This window comes from Stegostoma tigrinum, chromosome 32 (assembly GCF_030684315.1).
Source record: "Stegostoma tigrinum isolate sSteTig4 chromosome 32, sSteTig4.hap1, whole genome shotgun sequence".
Classification (NCBI taxonomy): Eukaryota; Metazoa; Chordata; class Chondrichthyes; order Orectolobiformes; family Stegostomatidae; genus Stegostoma; species Stegostoma tigrinum.
In genome coordinates, this window is record NC_081385.1 from 696,134 (window position 1) to 712,988 (window position 16,855).

The window sequence follows — 16,855 nt, forward strand, 5'->3', positions numbered from 1 at the left end:
ATGCTGTTGTGATGCCCCTCTGACACCGCATCACTGCCGCCTGCACTGTGCCCAGCTCATGCCAAATTCACCGATCCTCAGGCACCATCTTTTACCGAGGTTACCTCCACTGATGTAGCAGCCATTGATTGCGATGCCAGGTCCTGTGCTGACCCTGGGAAAAGTATGTAGGGGCTTACTCGCCATTGCCATGACACTGAAGAACAGATCAAACTTCTCTGCTGTCCTGTCCACTGTTTGATTATCACCATAATTGACTTTCTGGTTTGCTCATTCACTCCAATGATGATTATGGGATCTTGCTGGGCATTAGCAGACTGCTACGTTTCCCAAATTGCAACAGGGACTTGCTGTCGTGTTTTCTGTGCTGTGCTCCCACCATTCACAAGGTTCACCTGCAGTCAGATCAGAAGCTGCTGTAAGGGTTTCTGTCAATCTCCAGCTGTCCTCCTGCCCTGCTGGTGTCACCAGCCGAAATGGTCGATCTCTTCACAGGCGCTGAAAATACTGAATCCTTACGCGCCTGGTCTAATTCCTCATTTTTTCACTTGGTATTTCCAAACCTTTTCATTTCATTTTCCTCTCTTTTCATTTCGCTCCCTGCATTGTGTTTTATATTTTCATTTTGTGTGGATTTTTCACATTCTGACCTTTCTCATTCTTTTCATTTCCCCAACTCCCTCATTCCTAATTTGTGTCTCTTCACTTCCTGATTGGCCCATTTATTTATTAACTCTGGATTGATTCCTGGCTGGATATCTGACCCAGGATACTGTTCCAGAATGAGGCATGTCACCTGGGATTGTAGTGTCAAAGGAAAAGGCCATCTGGCTCACTGAGTCTCCACCTAACAATTCCAGTCCTATTTCCCAGCACTTGGCCCATAGCCTTGACATTGCCAGTTGTATATCTAACGCTTCTTCAATGTTCTGAGAGTTTCTGCCTCTCCCACCCTCACGGACAGTGAGGTCCAGATTCCTGCTGTCCGTTCAGGGAAAAAAGTCTCCTTACATTCTCTTTAAATCTCCTATCCCTTACCTTAAATCTTTGGCTCCCCATTCCTTGACCTCTCCACCTCTGTTTCTTCCTGTCTGTGCCCCTCATAATTTTATACATTTCAATCATGACACTGCCCCCACCCCCCCACACCCCCACCCCCTCAGTCTCCTCTGCTCCAAAGTAAACAATTCAAGTCTGTCCAGTCTCTATAACTAAAACTCTCCAGCCCATGGAACATCCTGGAAAACCTCTGCGCCCTCTCCAATGCAATCACATCCTTCTTATAATGTGAATTCCAGAATTACACGGAATTCTCTAGCTACAGCCTAGCCAGCATTTTAGACAGCTCCAGCACCACCTCCCTGCTCTTACATTCTGTGTCTTGGCTAAGGCTAAGACGGTATCCCATATGATTTCTTACCCACACCTTTCTTCCTGTCCCAGTACCTTAAGGGACCGATAGACACGAACACCAAACTCCCTCTGATACTCAGTGTTTCCAGGATCCTACCATTCATCGTGTATTCACTTGCTTTGTCTGTCCCCCTGCCCACGTGCACCACTTCACATTTATCGGATTGAATTCCATTTGTTACTGATTAGCGCATCTGAACAGCCCGTCCATATCCTCCTGCAAGCTAAGGCTACCCTCCTCACTAGTTTCCATGCTGCCAATTTTCATATCACCCACAAACTTACCACTCAAGCCTCCTCCAACATTCAAGTCCTAATCGTTTGTACATACCACAGACAGCAAGGGACCCAACACTGAACCCCACAGAACCCCAATGGGCACGGGCTTCCAGTCACAACAATGCCCCTTGATCATCACCCTCTGCTTCCTGGCACTCGGCCAATTCTGTACCCAACTTCCTTCGATCATATAGTCTCCCATTGGGACCTTACCAAAGGCCTTGCTGAAGTCCAGGTAGACTACATCTAATGGATTGTCCTCATCATCTGGGATCATATTTTAATTGAAAATTGTGTTGTGATCTGGGATTGTGTTGTGTTCTGGGATTGTAGTGAGATCTGGGATTGTGATGTGTTGTGAAATATGATGTGATCTGGTGTGAGGAATTGAGGAAGTTATTGGTGGCAGGGTTTTCCTCAGGCTTCAACATTGAGGCTTGTTCTTCCTGAACAAAGGCAGAGCTGGTCATGACTGGATTAGCTCCCAGAAAAAGGCCCCCAGGAGCAAACAGTGTTTGAGTGATGTGCGGGAGTGGGAGTGGGAAGGGGCAGGGAGTGGAGATGGGGAGAGAGTATGGCAAGAGGAGTGAAGGATGGAGAGCAGAAAAGATTACAGAGAGGGAAACAAGAAACAGAGACAGCAAGACAGGGAAATCAGAAACAGGGAGGCAAGGGAGAGTGGCAGAGAGGCAGGGGTATGTGCTTAGTAAAAGAGGCTTCCAAAGGAACTGGTATCATCAAAATTGAAGAGTTGGATCCTGAGAGGAGCAATAAAGAATTTTGATATTTAATGAAGATTACTTCCAAGGAGTGAAAACACAATGAAACATTATAAATTCTAAAGAATTTTAAAAAGCCCGTGAGTGAACTACAGTGCATCCTAAAATTTTTATCAAGCAATGCTGACAATTATGCTTTTGACATGAACTCAATCTGTTGAGAATTGTTACAATCAATGATACAGTTCTTCATAATTCCAGATTCCCTACTCCCAAGATTCAGTTTGACTGAACAACGTTCTTTCCTCAGAAGGTATTGACTTCATCTTGAATATATTCGGACATATTTGAAAGTTGGTTTTGAAGAGCTTGCTTTAAGCTGTCTGCATAAGGAGAGAGTCTGTCCTTCATGTTCTTCAGTTTCACTGTAAGGTTTTTATTGATTTTGAAGGACTCCGTGTTCTGCTGGAAAGCCTTAGCCACTTCATCGAGGTTCCTGCTGAGATCCTTCATTTGGTGAGTCAGATTTTCATCATTCATGTTACCAACCAGAATCCCTGTCTTTTTCGAGGCATAAGGGGCCAGTTTTATCACATTCTCATTGATCTTTAACTCGAGGGTACTGATGTTCTCTGTGTGCTCGGGAATGGTGCCAACCTGATGGAGCACACTTGCAGATCCTCGGTCAACATCAGGAAGTAGCTTACCCAGAATCTTCTGGATTCCTTTATCAAGCTGGACCAGGGATGTGGCAGGTTGGAGGCCCTGGTTTACTTTGGCAATGTTATCCTCGATCTGACTCTGTATTTTTTCAGTCAGTGAGACCATGGTGTGGCCTTCGGTTTTTGAAGCAGCTCTCACTTTGCGTCGAAGTGACCTGCTGCTGTGAATTACAGGTGCAATGCGGAGTTGCTCAGTGTAAGGCGTCAGCATCCGATAGAATTCTGTCAGTCTTCTACTGAGCCTCTGGTGAGCTCCATCATTGAAAGGGTCAATTTTCCTGCTCAGTTCCTGTAACTCGTGCCTGACCAATTGCTGCAACTTCTCAGTGTCGGTCGTCATCTTCTCATGAAGCTCCTCTGTGATGGGAACCAGTTTCTGATGGAGACTGTCAGTGAGCTTATGGGCATGCATGGTATTATCCTTGAGAAGATAACTGAAAGTGTAAACACAGAAAATCTGACTTCCTTACCTGGACAGAATAGGAAGTAAACGTCATCTGGCAGGTAATTGCAAACACACTGTTTGTGAAATTGTGAATAAGAAGCTGAGCTCAGTGGATCAACAATTCCACAGGCAAAATGCTGGCTTGATCTACAAAGCCTGAGTATTGATGAAAAAAAGGCACATTTTGAGGAAGGTTGTCATCTTGCCCTCATCAGAGGAATTAGCAAAAAATAGTATTTCTACTTTATAAAAGGTGAGTGCTGATTGGTTGGTCAGTGGATTCCCATTGCTGGAGACATCACAATGGAGAATGCACCAGTAAACATGGTGACAGTTAACTGCCACATCTTGTTTAAATGTTAATCTTGGCAGGCTGACTCTGATTGATCACTACTGCCCTGGGAAATGAAACAGTGAATGGCTGTCACCTACTTTTGTTGATTTGAAACATGTGCAGTGACTAGAACATAGAACATAGAACAGTACAGTACAGTACATGCCCTTCGGCCCACAATGCTGTGCCGAACTTTTACCCTAATCCTAAGGTCTATCTAACCTCCACCCCTACCTTATACTATCATCCATATGCCTATCTAATAGCCGCTTAAATGCCCCTGATGAGGCCGACTCCACTACCCTCTCCGGCAATGCATATCACGCCCCTACCACTCTCTGAGTAAAGAACCTACCTCTGAAGTCTCCCCTATATCTAGCTCCACTCACTTTAAAACTATGTCCCCTCATAGTAGCTACCTCCAACCGAGGATGTACATATTCTTTCTGTTTACAAAGAACTGGGCACACCAGGTTCACCACAATGTGAGCCTGACTGAAGATACTGAATTAATTAACAGTGTAATTCTTCTCACACTCAGGATAACCTGGAAAATCTTGTCCAGTTGCAGAATCATATGTAGTGTTCAACAATGTTCTTTTGAATTTTTCGATCAGGGTCTGGTTGGGTATAGTCAGTACCTTGCTTTTGAGAACATAGAAATTCAGTACAGAACAGGCCCTTTGGCCCATTAAGTCTGTACCAAAATGATACTAAATCTAGAGATAGTAGGAACTGCTGATGCTGGGGAATTTGAGATAACACGGTGTAGAGCTGGATGATACTAACCCTACTCTAGCCCCCCTCTACAGCAGTTGGCTGATTGCCTTGAATGTTATGAGGAGTTGAAATGCTGTTTGTCGTGCCTTTTCTCAGTAAAACTCACATTCCAGAATTAGTTGGTGTAATTTGCTGTGATTTTGTTATAAACCAACAACTGATTTAAAAACAATGTACAAAATTGCTAACTAGTACCTTAGCTAACTACCCATGCTCTAACACCCAGAATCAACATAAATTAACATGAACTCACATGCATATCGAGGTTGATTACAAACTTCAAGTCGCATAATAAATGCCAGATCTCAGAAAAGGCTCAGCTGTCCACACAGCAAATAGGTCATAAACTTCAATCCCAAAGCTCTTCAAGCTCATCACTTCCCTAATTTCAAGGTATAGTCTGATCCTGAGCAGGCAGCAGCTCAACACCAAGGCCTGTTCCAGAGGCACAGTGTTTATCTCAAGTGAGACATAGCTGCAGAACCTGATCAGTTTCAGTCTGTACAGAGTAGACCCACCAAAGTTTCTGCTCGCCTGGGGCGTGGAGCATATGGGCCAGGTCAGTATTTGCTAGCTACCCAGGTTCGCACTCCCAGCCATTTCGGAGGGCAGTTAAGAGCTGACGCCATTGCTTGGGTGACAACTGGGACAGGCCAGGTAAGGACAGCGGAGTTCCTTCTCCAAACGACTATCAATAATTGTTTCACTGTCACTATCACCAAGGCTGAGACTATGTTTCAATTCCAGATTTTATTCCTTGCATTTAAATTCCCCAGATGCTCGGGTGGCATTAGAATTTAGAACTTAGAACTGTATGGCATAGGAACAGGCCCTTCAGCCTATAATGTGGTGCCAAACATGATGCCATATTAAACTGATCCCTTCCACCTGCCCTTGATCCATATCCCTCCATTCCTGGCATTTTCATCTGCTCCTTAAATGCCCCGATCACATTTGCCTCCACCACCACCCCTGGCCATGTGTTCCACCCTCCTACCACCCTCTGTGTAAAAAATATACCTCTCACGTTGCCTGTGAACTTTTCCCCCTCACCTTAAATGCACACCCCCTCGTACGAGACATTTCAACCTGTATCCTTACAGCATTATCCTGGGTCTTGGGATAACTAACCCAGAGACATTACCACCACATCACTATATCACACAGCAAGACTCATCAAATCACTAACCACATTTAATGGTTCTCTCTCTCTGTAAATAAACTCAGCCAGTTTCAGCCTGTCCCATTATTGGTTTCCAAATCTCAATTTCAGTTTTCCTAGAAACAGGAAGGGTCCGTTTTCTTTCTTGATTTCCTTTGCCAGTTTCTGTTTTCTGTCCATCTCAGACAAAACACAAACTCTGAAAGTGCAGATTCCATCCCTCAGTACAGTTTGATCATGTCATTTTCTGACTTGCAGCAGTAATGGTTTAATCCTACATGACAATGGATCAATTCCACATGGAATCTGGACAGATCCTGCTTCAGACAGTCCCTGTTTTGTTGTAATTCTTTTATCTTCTTCACTCAATATCTACAGATCACACTGACTATTCATTTTCCGTTCACTTAGGCAACGAGCCAGCCTCAGTCATTGGTAATATTTTAGAGTCCATTAATAAAAACGAGATTGCATGGTAATTTGAAGTGCATTGTAAAACAGGGCTTCGTCAAGGGGGGGTCATTCCTGACAATTTGTTAGAATTCTTTGAGGAGGTAACCAGCAAGTTAGACAAAGGAAAGCCAAGATGTGTTTGGATTACCCTACAGCCTTTGATAAGGTGCAGCACAGGACGCTGCTAAATAAGAGCCCATTGTGTTAGGGACAATGCACTGGCATGGAGAGAGGATTGACTGACTGGCAGAAGGCAGAGAGTGAGGATAAAGGGGTCTTCTTCAGAATGACAGCCAGTGACGAGTGGAGTTCCACGGAGGTCAGTATGGGGACCACAACTATTCACGGTAATACATTAATGATCTGGTTGCTAAGTTTGCAGATGATACAAAGACAGGTAGAGGAACAGGTAGTGTTGAGGAAGTAGAGAGGCTGCGGAAGAACTTGGAGAAGTAGGACTGTGGGCAAAGAAGTAGCAAATGGAGTACAATATTGGAAAGTGTGAGGTTATGCACTTTGGTAGGAAGAATGAAAGCATGGACCATATTCCAGACTGGAAAAGACTTCAGAAAACTGAAGTACGAGGTGACTTGTGAATCCCAGTTCAGGAATCTCTTAAGATTAACATGCCGGTTCAGTTGGTAGCTAGGAAGGCAAATAATGAAAGAAATGCCGGTGTTGGAGGGGGTCCAGAGGAGGGTTAAAAGAATGATGCCAAGAATTTAATTGTTTGCCAAATGAGGTGTGATTGAAGACTGTAGGTGAGTACTTAAATGGAGTTTAGAAGGATGAGGGGGGATCTGACTGAAACTTACAGAATACTGAGAGGCCTGAATAGAGTGGATGTGGAGATGTTTCCATGAGTAGGAGAGACTAAGGCCCAAAGTTACAGCCTCGCAGTGAAGAGACAATCCCTTTAGAATTGAGATGAGGAGGAGTTTCTTCACCCAGAGGGTGTTTAATCTGTGGAACTCATTGCCACAGAGGGTTATGGAGACCAAGTCATTGAATGTATTTAAGACAGAGATAGGTAGGTTCTTGATTGGCAAGGGAATCATAGGTTATAAGGAGAAGGCAGAAGAATGGGGTTGAGAAACATATTAGCCATGATCCAATGTTGGAACAGACTCAATGGGCCAAAAAGCCTAATTCTGTTCTATATCTTACAGGCTTATAGCTGACTTGCTGGAAACGAATATTGCTGAGCAGTGACTGACCAGTGACAAGAGTCGTGACTAACAACTGACTATGTGGTCACCTTATTGCTGATGTGGTTTGGAAAATAAAGAGGGAAGTGTTTTTGAGAGAGATAATGGGAACTGCAGATGCTGGAGAATCCAAGATAACAAAGTGTGAAGCTGGATGAACACAGCAGGCCAAGCAGCATCTCAGGAGCACAAAAGCTGACGTTTCGGGCCTAGACCCTTCATCAGAGAGGGGGATGGGGTGAGGGTTCTGGAATAAATAGGGAGAGAGGGGGAGGCGGACCGAAGATGGAGAGAAAACAAGGTAGGTAGAGACGAGAGTATAGGTGGGGAGGTAGGGAGGGGATAGGTCAGTCCAGGGAAGACGGACAGGTCAAGGAGGTGGGATGAGGTTAGTAGGTAGGAGATGGAGGTGCGGCTTGAGGTGGGAGGAAGGGATGGGTGAGAGGAAGAACAGGCTAGGGAAGCAGAGACAGGCTGGGCTGGTTGTGTGATACAGTGGGGGGAGGGGACGAACTGGGCTGGTTTTGGGGTGCGGTGGGGGAAGGGGAGATTTTGAAGCTGGTGAAGTCCACATTGATACCATTGGGCTGCAGGGTTCCCAAGCGGAATATGAGTTGCTGTTCCTGCAACCTTCGGGTGGCATCATTGTGGCACTGCAGGAGGCCCATGATGGACATGTCATCTAAAGAATGGGAGGGGGAGTTGAAATGGTTTGCGACTGGGAAGTGCAGTTGTTTGTTGCGAACTGAGCGGAGGTGTTCTGCAAAGCGGTCCCCAAGCCTCCGCTTGGTTTCCCCAATGTAGAGGAAGCCGCACCGGGTACAGTGGATGTAGTATACCACATTGGCAGATGTGCAGGTGAACCTCTGCTTAATGTGGAAAGTCATCTTGGGGCCTGGGATGGGGGTGAGGGAGGAGGTGTGGGGGCAGGTGTAGCACTTCCTGCGGTTGCAGGGGAAGGTGCCGGGTGTGGTGGGGTTGGAGGGCAGTGTGGAGCGAACAAGGGAGTCACGGAGAGAGTGGTCTCTCCGGAAAGCAGACAAGGGTGGGGATGGAAAAATGTCTTGGGTGGTGGGGTCGGATTGTAGACTGGACTAGATGTCCATGGTGAAAATGAGGTGTTGGGGGCCAGGGAATTGGAAGTTCTGGAGGAGGTGGAGGGTGTGGGTGGCGTCACGGATGTAGGTAGGGAATTCCTGGACCAAAGGGGAGAAAATGGAGTCCAGATAGGTGGAGATGAGTTCGGTGGGCCAGAAACAGGCTGAGACAATGGGTCGACCAGGGCAGGCAGGTTTGTCCAGTCCCTATACACCTGTATTCCGCATGCAGATGACCTCAAGGCCCTCCGCTTCTTCCTGTCTCGCAGGCCCAATCAGTCCCCCTCCACGGACACCCTCATCCGCCTAGCCGAACTTGTCCTCACCCTCAACAACTTCTCTTTCGATTCCTCCCACTTCCTACAGACTAAGGGGGTGGCCATGGGCACCTGCATGGGCCCAAGCTATGCCTGCCTCTTTGTAGGTTATGTGAAACAGTGCCTCTTCCGCACCTACACAGGCCCCAAACCCCACCTTTTCCTTGATGACTGTATCAGCACCACGTCTTGCACCCCAGAGGAGCTCGAACAGTTCATCCACTTCACCAACACCTTCCACCCCAACCTCAAGTTCACCTGGGCCATCTCCAACACATCCCTCACCTTCCTGGACCTCTCAGTCTCCATCTCAGGCAACCAGCTTGTAACTGATGTCCATTTCAAGCCCACCGACTCCCACAGCTACCTAGAATACACCTCCTCCCACCCACCCTCCTGCAAAAATTCCATCCCCTATTCCCAATTCCTCCACCTCCGCCACATCTGCTCCCAGGACGAGGCATTCCACTCCCGCACATCCCAGATGTCCAAGTTCTTCAAGGACTGCAACTTTCCCCCCACAGTGGTTGAGAACGCCCTTGACCGCATCTCCCGCATTTCCCGCAACACATCCCTCACACCCCGCCCCCGCCACAACCGCCCAAAGAGGATCCCCCTCGTTCTCTCACAACACATCACCAACCTCTGGATACAACGCATCATCCTCCGACACAACGCATCATCCTCCAACACTTCCGCCATCTACAATTCGACCCCACCACTCAGGACATTTTTCCATCCCCATCCCTGTCTGCTTTCCGGAGAGACCACTCTCTCCGTGACTCCCTTGTTCGCTCCACACTGCCCTCTAACCCCACGACACCTGGCACCTTCCCCTGCAACCACAGGAAATGCTACACTTGCCCCCACACCACCTCCCTCACTCCTATCCCAGGCCCCAAGATGACTTTCCATATTAAGCAGAGGTTCACCTGCACATCTGCCAATGTGGTATACTGTATCCATTGTACCCGGTGTGGCTTCCTCTACATTGGGGAAACCAAGCGGAGGCTTGGGGACTGCTTTGCAGAACACCTCCGCTCGGTTCGCAATAAATAACTGCACCTCCCAGTCGCGAACCATTTCAACTCCCCCTCCCATTCTTTAGATGACATGTCCATCATGGGCCTCCTGCAGTGCCACAATGATGCCACCCAAAGGTTGCAGGAACAGCAACTCATATTCCACTTGGGAACCCTGCAGCCCAATGGTATCAATGTGGACTTCACCAGCTTCAAAATCTCCCCTTCCCCCACCGCATCCCAAAACCAGCCCAGTTCGTCCCCTCCCCCCACTGCATCACACAACCAGCCCAGCTTATCCCCTCCCCCCACCGCATCCCAAAACCAGCCCAGCCTGTCTCTGCCTCCCTAACCTGTTCTTCCTCCTCTCACTCATCCCTTCCTCCCACCCCAAGCCGCACCTCCATTTCCTACCTACTAACCTCATCCCACCTCCTTGACCTGTCCGTCTTCCCTGGACTGACATATCCCCTCCCTACCTCCCCACCTATACTCTCCTCTCCACCTATCTTCTTTTCTCTCCATCTTCGGTCCGCCTCCCCCTCTCTCCCTATTTATTCCAGTTCCCTCTCCCTATCCCCCTCTCTGTTGAAGGGTCTAGGCCCGAAACATCAGCTTTTGTGCTCCTGAGATGCTGCTTGGCCTGCTGTGTTCATCCAGCTTCACACTTTGTTATGAGGGAAATGTTTTTACAGCCTCTATTCATTGTAGGCTTAGCTATTCCTGTCCTGGCACTGACACCTGATGAAATGCTCTGAAACCAACACTCACCTGAAGGGCTCCTTGGTTTCTGGGTGCTGGGTTTTGCTGGTTTTTCCGAAGATATAATTTTGAGAGTTATCTCGCAGCTCTCTAGCACCAAGCCTTTTCCCGGAGTCTGTTGGAAACCAGAGGATGAGGATGGAAACACCAAAGAACATTCATTAATCTTTTGCTCAAGTCCTCAACAAGCAGCCTGACATTGAGAGGTTGATGCTTGAATCTGCTCCTGTGGACACCATGGAGCTGAGAGCTTTGTGTTGTGCTCCCAGTGGGAAATTCCTGGAAGTCCCTGAGCCCAGAGAAGCCACTTTATGTCAGCTGCTCCCCATGAATGTCCACCAACTGGGTGAGCAGTGGCTCCTCACCACATCCAGCAGAATCAGCTCACAGACTCAGGCCACAGTTACCCATTTATACCGGCTCCATCACACACCCACACTCACTCTCAATCTTTATACACCTTTAGTGCCTTTACTTCAGAAAGGCTGTGAGGAGAAGCCTGGGAGCTACAGGCTGCTGAGTCTGACCTCAATGGTGGGTGATTTGTTGGAGGGGATTGTGAGAGATAGAATTTACATGCATTTGGAGAGGTAAGGGCTGATTAGGGATAGTCAGCATGACTTTGTGTGCAGGAAACAGTGTCTCACAAACTTGGTTTGAGTTTTTTGAGGACATAACCAAAAAGATTGACGACAGCAGAGCACTAATCGTTATCTACATGGACTTTAGTAAAGCCTTCAATGGGGTTCTGCCTGGTAGACTAATTAATAAAGTTAGATCACATGGGATTCAGGGAGACCTTGTTGATTGGATACAAAATTGTCTCAAAGGTAGGAGACAGAGGGCGTTGGTGGGGTGTTGTTTTTTGGACGAAAGGCCGGTGACCAGTGGTAGGGATCGATGCTAGCTACACTATTGTTTATCGTTTACATAAATTATCTGGATGAGAATTTAGGAGACATGCATAGTATGTTTGTGGGTGACATCAAAATTGTTATTATATTCAACTGTAAAGAAGGTTCGCTAAGATTACAAAGGGTTTCTGATCAATTGGGCCAATGGGCCGAGGAGTGGCAGATGGAGTTTAATATTGATAAATGCGAGGTGTTGCATTCTGGTAAAACAAACAAGGGGTAGGACTTGTACAGTTAATGGTGGGGCCCAGGGTCGTGTTGTAGAACAGAGAGACCACAAACAAGGGCAGGACTTGTACAGTTAATGGTGGGGCCCAGGGTCGTGTCGTAGAACAGAGAGAGACCTCAAGGTTCAGGTACATAGTCCTTTGAAAGTTGCAGCACAGGTAGACAGGGTGGTTACGGAAGTGTTTAGCACACTTACTTTCATTGCGTAGACCATTGAGTATAAGAGTTGGGATGTCATGTTGAGGTTGTACAGGACATTGTTAAGGCCTCTTTTGGAGAATTGTGCACAGTTCTGGTCCTGTTATAGAAAGGATATTATTAAATTGGTGAGGTTCAGAAAAGATTTACTAGGACATTATCCCAGGCCTGGAGTAATAGGGAGGGGCTGGATAGAATAGGACTTATTCCATTGGAACGTAGGAGATTGAGGGGTGTCCTTGCAGAAGTTTATAAAATTGTGAGGGCATATTAGGGTGAATATCAGGGGTCTTTTCCCTGAAGTGGGTGAGTTCAACACTAGAGGGCATACTTTCATGGTGGAAGGAGAAATTTAAAAGGGAACTGAGGGGCAATTTTTTCACACACAGGGTGGTTTGTATATAGAGTGAACATCCCGAAGAAGAGGTAGATGGAGGTACAGTTACATCATTTAAAAGACATTTGGACAGGTGCAAGAATAGGAAAGTTTTGGAGGGATATGGCCAAGTGCAGACAAGTGAGATGAGTTTAGCTTGGGAAGCGTGTCTAGTATGGACAAATTGGAGCGAAGGATCTGTTTCTGTACTGTACAGTTCAGGCCCATTATACTCCGTCCTGTTACTCACCCACACATTAAAGACTATCCTGTTCTACAATTGCCAATTACATAACCCATACCTGAACAGGCACTCACCTGTTACACAGAAACTATTACAAACCTGCTGTTAAACCCCCACCCCTTACAGCCCTGCTGGCACACATCCACCCATTTTACATGTTTCATCACATACACACCCCGATCCACTGGCCCATGACACACATTACATACATGCTATTACACACACAGTTGTTACATGCCCACCTGTTACAAGCCTGACTGTTATACGCCAGCCTTACACACCTCCTGTTCATACATTTACACTTTTTTGTTATACCCCTGCCCAATTTCACACTCACTCAGTTATACACCTGTACATTACACACTCACCTCCTGCTTAAACACCCACACATTTCACACTGTTATACACCAGCCCTTTTCACAAGTACCTGTTACACATCCACTATTATACATCCATTGATCACCCAGCAAATGCTGCAGAAACAGCAATGGAGCCAGGGTGGTGGAGTCAGGGTGGGGTTAGTTTGCCGGGGTCAGGCTAATTAATAGTAATTCTGAGCTAGGACCAAAAGTCACCCCTGAACAGGAATAGCACCAATGACCAGAGTTTAATAAGACACCAACCTGAGACTGTGAGAATGAGTAAAATCGAAGTTATTGTCTTAAGAAACATGGTTGATGCTTGCATCTTCAATTCATCTCAGAAAACAATGGGACCTGACTCATATTTAACTCCTAGAGCCATCTCACTGTTTGGAGGAAAGTTATTCATTCACAGATTTATGTTTTTGACTCTGTTCGTGAGAATATTTTGTCCTTTCTGAGTTGTTTAATCATCATTCAGACAAAGGAAACTGTCAGCAATCAAATCACTAGAGAGAAATATTTTGTGAATGTTGGAATTTTGGAATCCAGGAGGAGATTCTCAAACAGTGATATACATACATTTGTAGCCAAGAAAGACTCTCTCATTTCACTGGCAGCAGTTAGTTATAATTAATTAATTGTTCGCTGTGTATGTAAAGTAATAAACATTGGGGTGTTTCCTGGTTTCATGTTAGTTCTCCACGTTAACATTTTTCAAATGGACACAAAAATGTGTGCTGCAGAGAGGTCAAACCTGCTAGGTCTGTGTTAGGGAATGTCTCCCTCCATCATTTTGGTCACTAATCACACATCAGCCAGTGTTTGGCCTTCTCAGAGAAACACACCACCCACCCCATTGGTTTGAGCTTTTAACAAGAGACTATCCACTTGCTCAAATAAAGGCAGAATACTGTCGATGCTGGAAATCAGAAATCAAAACAGAAGTGCTGGAGAAATTCAGCAGGTCTAGCAGCATCTGTGGACAAAGAGAGAAGCAGAGCTAATGTTTCGGAGGGCACTTTCTGTTTTTATTTTATTCTAACTACTCACAGCAAGCCATTTCTTTCGGGGAGGACTCTAGCTAGAGATCTGGCTTGAGAAAGTGGGGAATGAATTTCTATCGTTCCCGGAGATGGTGAATCCCAGAAGAGCTCCGAGATTGAGTTGGCACCAAGATCAAATCAATCCTTCACCCATTTGCTGTGAGGAGCCTCCCTGCTTCCCAGCACCGAGGATGAAGATGAAAAAACTGCAGATGCTGGAATCCAAGATAGACAGCCTGGAGGCTGGAAGAACAGAACAATCCAGGCAGCATCTGGAGGAAAGGAGCCTGAGTCAATGTTTCAGGTAATACCCATCTTCAGGATTGGAGAAGGGTAATACCCAAAACATTGATTGCTCTTTTTCTCCAGATGCTGCCTGTCTTGCTGTGTTCTTCCAGCCTCCTATTTATTTACCAAGAGGAACAAACCTGGACCCTGCAGCATCTGATGGTTGATCAGTGTGACAGAGCAATGAAGGCACTGAGGCTGCCCCAGGTCACTGACTCTTTTGGAAATATCATTCACACAGTAAGGAATTCAGAGATTTTATACTTCAGGTGAAAAAAAATGGAATAATTACAATATTCCAACCTGTTAAAAATATTCATTGTAAATATCTCTACTGACATTAGACAGGCATTAATCCCTGGATCGTGACTCACCAACAACTTCTCAATGGGGATTATGAATGGCCAGAAAATGCAAATGATACTAGTTACACCCACATCCAATGGCAGAATAAAAATAACGTGTACACGCTGTGTAAACCCCAGGCTGCAGGGTTCAGAATAGCAGCTGCTTGAGCTTGTTTCTCTCACCCGCCTCAGTGCCCCAACCTCACAGGCCCTTGCTCTATATAAGCGAATGTTATCAGCAGTTGATAAAGAGCTGGTCTGTTTGTGCAGGTTCATCATCTTTCACTGATCCTGAGAAAATGTGGAACTTCCAACATCTCGGTCGCTGTGAACTGTGATACGTTTCCTCAAATATTGTCCCAAGTCCAATGAGAAGCCAAGTTCCAATTATATCAGGACACCTTCCCTCGCACTACACTTTCTCACACTCAGTAACATTACAATCCCACTTCATTAGACAGCAATAACTTTAACTTTTATTAATTAATAAAGTGTGGGTGTCTTTGGCTGGGCCAGTGTATATTGCTGCTTTGTTGCATCAGTGCAGTCCATGTGCTGTGGGTTGACCCACAATATCATTAGGGAGAGAATGCCAGGATTTTGACCCCCCTCACAGAAGGGACAGCAATACATTTCCAAATCAGGATGGATTGGGTATAGTATATAATGTGTATGAATAGAGAACTATTTAGCAATCAGGAAACGGAGGGTAGGAATAAATGGGTCTTTTTCCGAGTGGTAGCCAATGACTAGTGGGCGACCAGTGCAATAAGTGCTTGGACTCCAGTTATTCATAATATATATTAATGATTTAGATAAAGGAACTAAATGTAATATCTCCAAATTTGTAGATCACTCGATACTGTGTAAAGATTGCAGAGGTACAGATGTGACCATCATTGGGAGTGAGCAAATGCATGGCACGTAAAATATAATGTGGATAAATGTGAGGTTATCTACTTTGGCAGGTTATGATCTGAAAGGTGATAGTTTGGGAAAGGGGGCGATGCAGAGGGTAAAGGTGCTATCCGTCGCCTGTCCTGAAGATGGTTGGGCCAAGGACATGACTCTGAGGAACTCCGGCAGAGATGTCCTGAGGCTGAGATGACTGACCTCCAACAATCACGACCATCTTCCTCTGTGTCAGGAATGACCCCAACTACTGGAGCATTTGCCCCCTGATACACATTGATTCTGGTTTTGCTACGGCCCCTTGATGCCACACTTGGTCGAATACAGCCTTGATATCAAGGGTTGTCACTCTCACCTCACTCTGGAATGCAGCTGTTCTGTCCATGTTTGAACCAAGGCTGTAATGAGGTCAGGAGCTGAGTGGCTCTGATGAAACCCAAACTGGGCATCACTGAGCAGGTTATTGCTGAGCAGGTGCTGCTTGATAGCTCTGTTACTGACACCTTCCATCATTTTACTGATGGTCGAGAAGAGACTGATGGGGCGATAATTGGCCGGATTGGATTTGTCCTGTTTTTCGTGTACGAGACATACTTGGGCAATTTTCCATATTGTCGGTAGATCCCAGTGTTGTAATTGCACGGGAACAGCTTGTCTAGGGGAACGGCAAGTTCTGGAGCACAAGTCTTCAGTACTATTGCTGGAATGTTGTCAGGGCCCATAGCCTTTGCAGTATCCAGTGTCTCCTACAGTTTGTTGATATCACATGGAGTGAATTGAATTGGCTGAAGACTGGTATCTGTGATGCTGGGGACCACTGGAGGAAGCTGAGGTGGATCATCCACTCAACACTTCTGGCTGAAGATTGCTGCGAATGCTTCAGCTTTATCTTTTGCACTGATGTGCTGGGCTCTTCCATCATTGAGGATGGGGATGTTTGTGGAGCGTCCTCCTCCAGTGAGTTGTTTAAATGTCCACCACCACTCATTTAGTTCTGTCTATCACTTGCTGCTTTTGCAGTTGAGCATACAAGTAGTCCTGCTTGGTAGCTTCACCAGGTTGATACCTTATTAGTAATGGCATTAATTGAGGTGTAAAAATTCATCAATGCAGCGCTCCCTCAGCACTGACCCTCCGACAGTGCCCACTCCCTCAGCACTGACCCTCCGACAGTGCGGCCCTCCCTCAGCACTGACCCTCCGACAGTGCGGCGCTCCCTCAGCACTG

The 16,855-nt window shown here is 46.3% G+C and overlaps 1 protein-coding gene across 1 annotated transcript; it reads right to left on the minus strand.

The window, feature by feature from the left end:
- Positions 1-2,717: 2,717 nt before the first annotated feature.
- LOC125466855 (apolipoprotein A-IV-like) lies at positions 2,718-13,360 on the minus strand. Its single transcript, XM_048561956.1, has 3 exons — positions 13,297-13,360; positions 10,723-10,828; positions 2,718-3,567 (listed from the first exon to the last, which is right to left on the minus strand). The coding sequence occupies exons 1-3, from the start codon at positions 13,358-13,360 to the stop codon at positions 2,718-2,720; spliced, it is 1,020 nt and encodes a 339-aa protein (XP_048417913.1).
- Positions 13,361-16,855: the final 3,495 nt, after the last annotated feature.

Coding starts and splice junctions, on each gene's coding strand:
- LOC125466855 (XM_048561956.1), bottom strand. CDS start 13,360: ATGCAAGCATCAACCATGTTTCTTAAGACAATAACTTCGATTTTACTC. Junction 10,829..13,296: donor ACTCATTCTCACAGTCTCAG/GTTGGTGTCTTA, acceptor GGTTTCCAACAG/ACTCCGGGAAAAGGCTTGGT. Junction 3,568..10,722: donor GAAACCAAGGAGCCCTTCAG/GTGAGTGTTGGT, acceptor TTACACTTTCAG/TTATCTTCTCAAGGATAATA.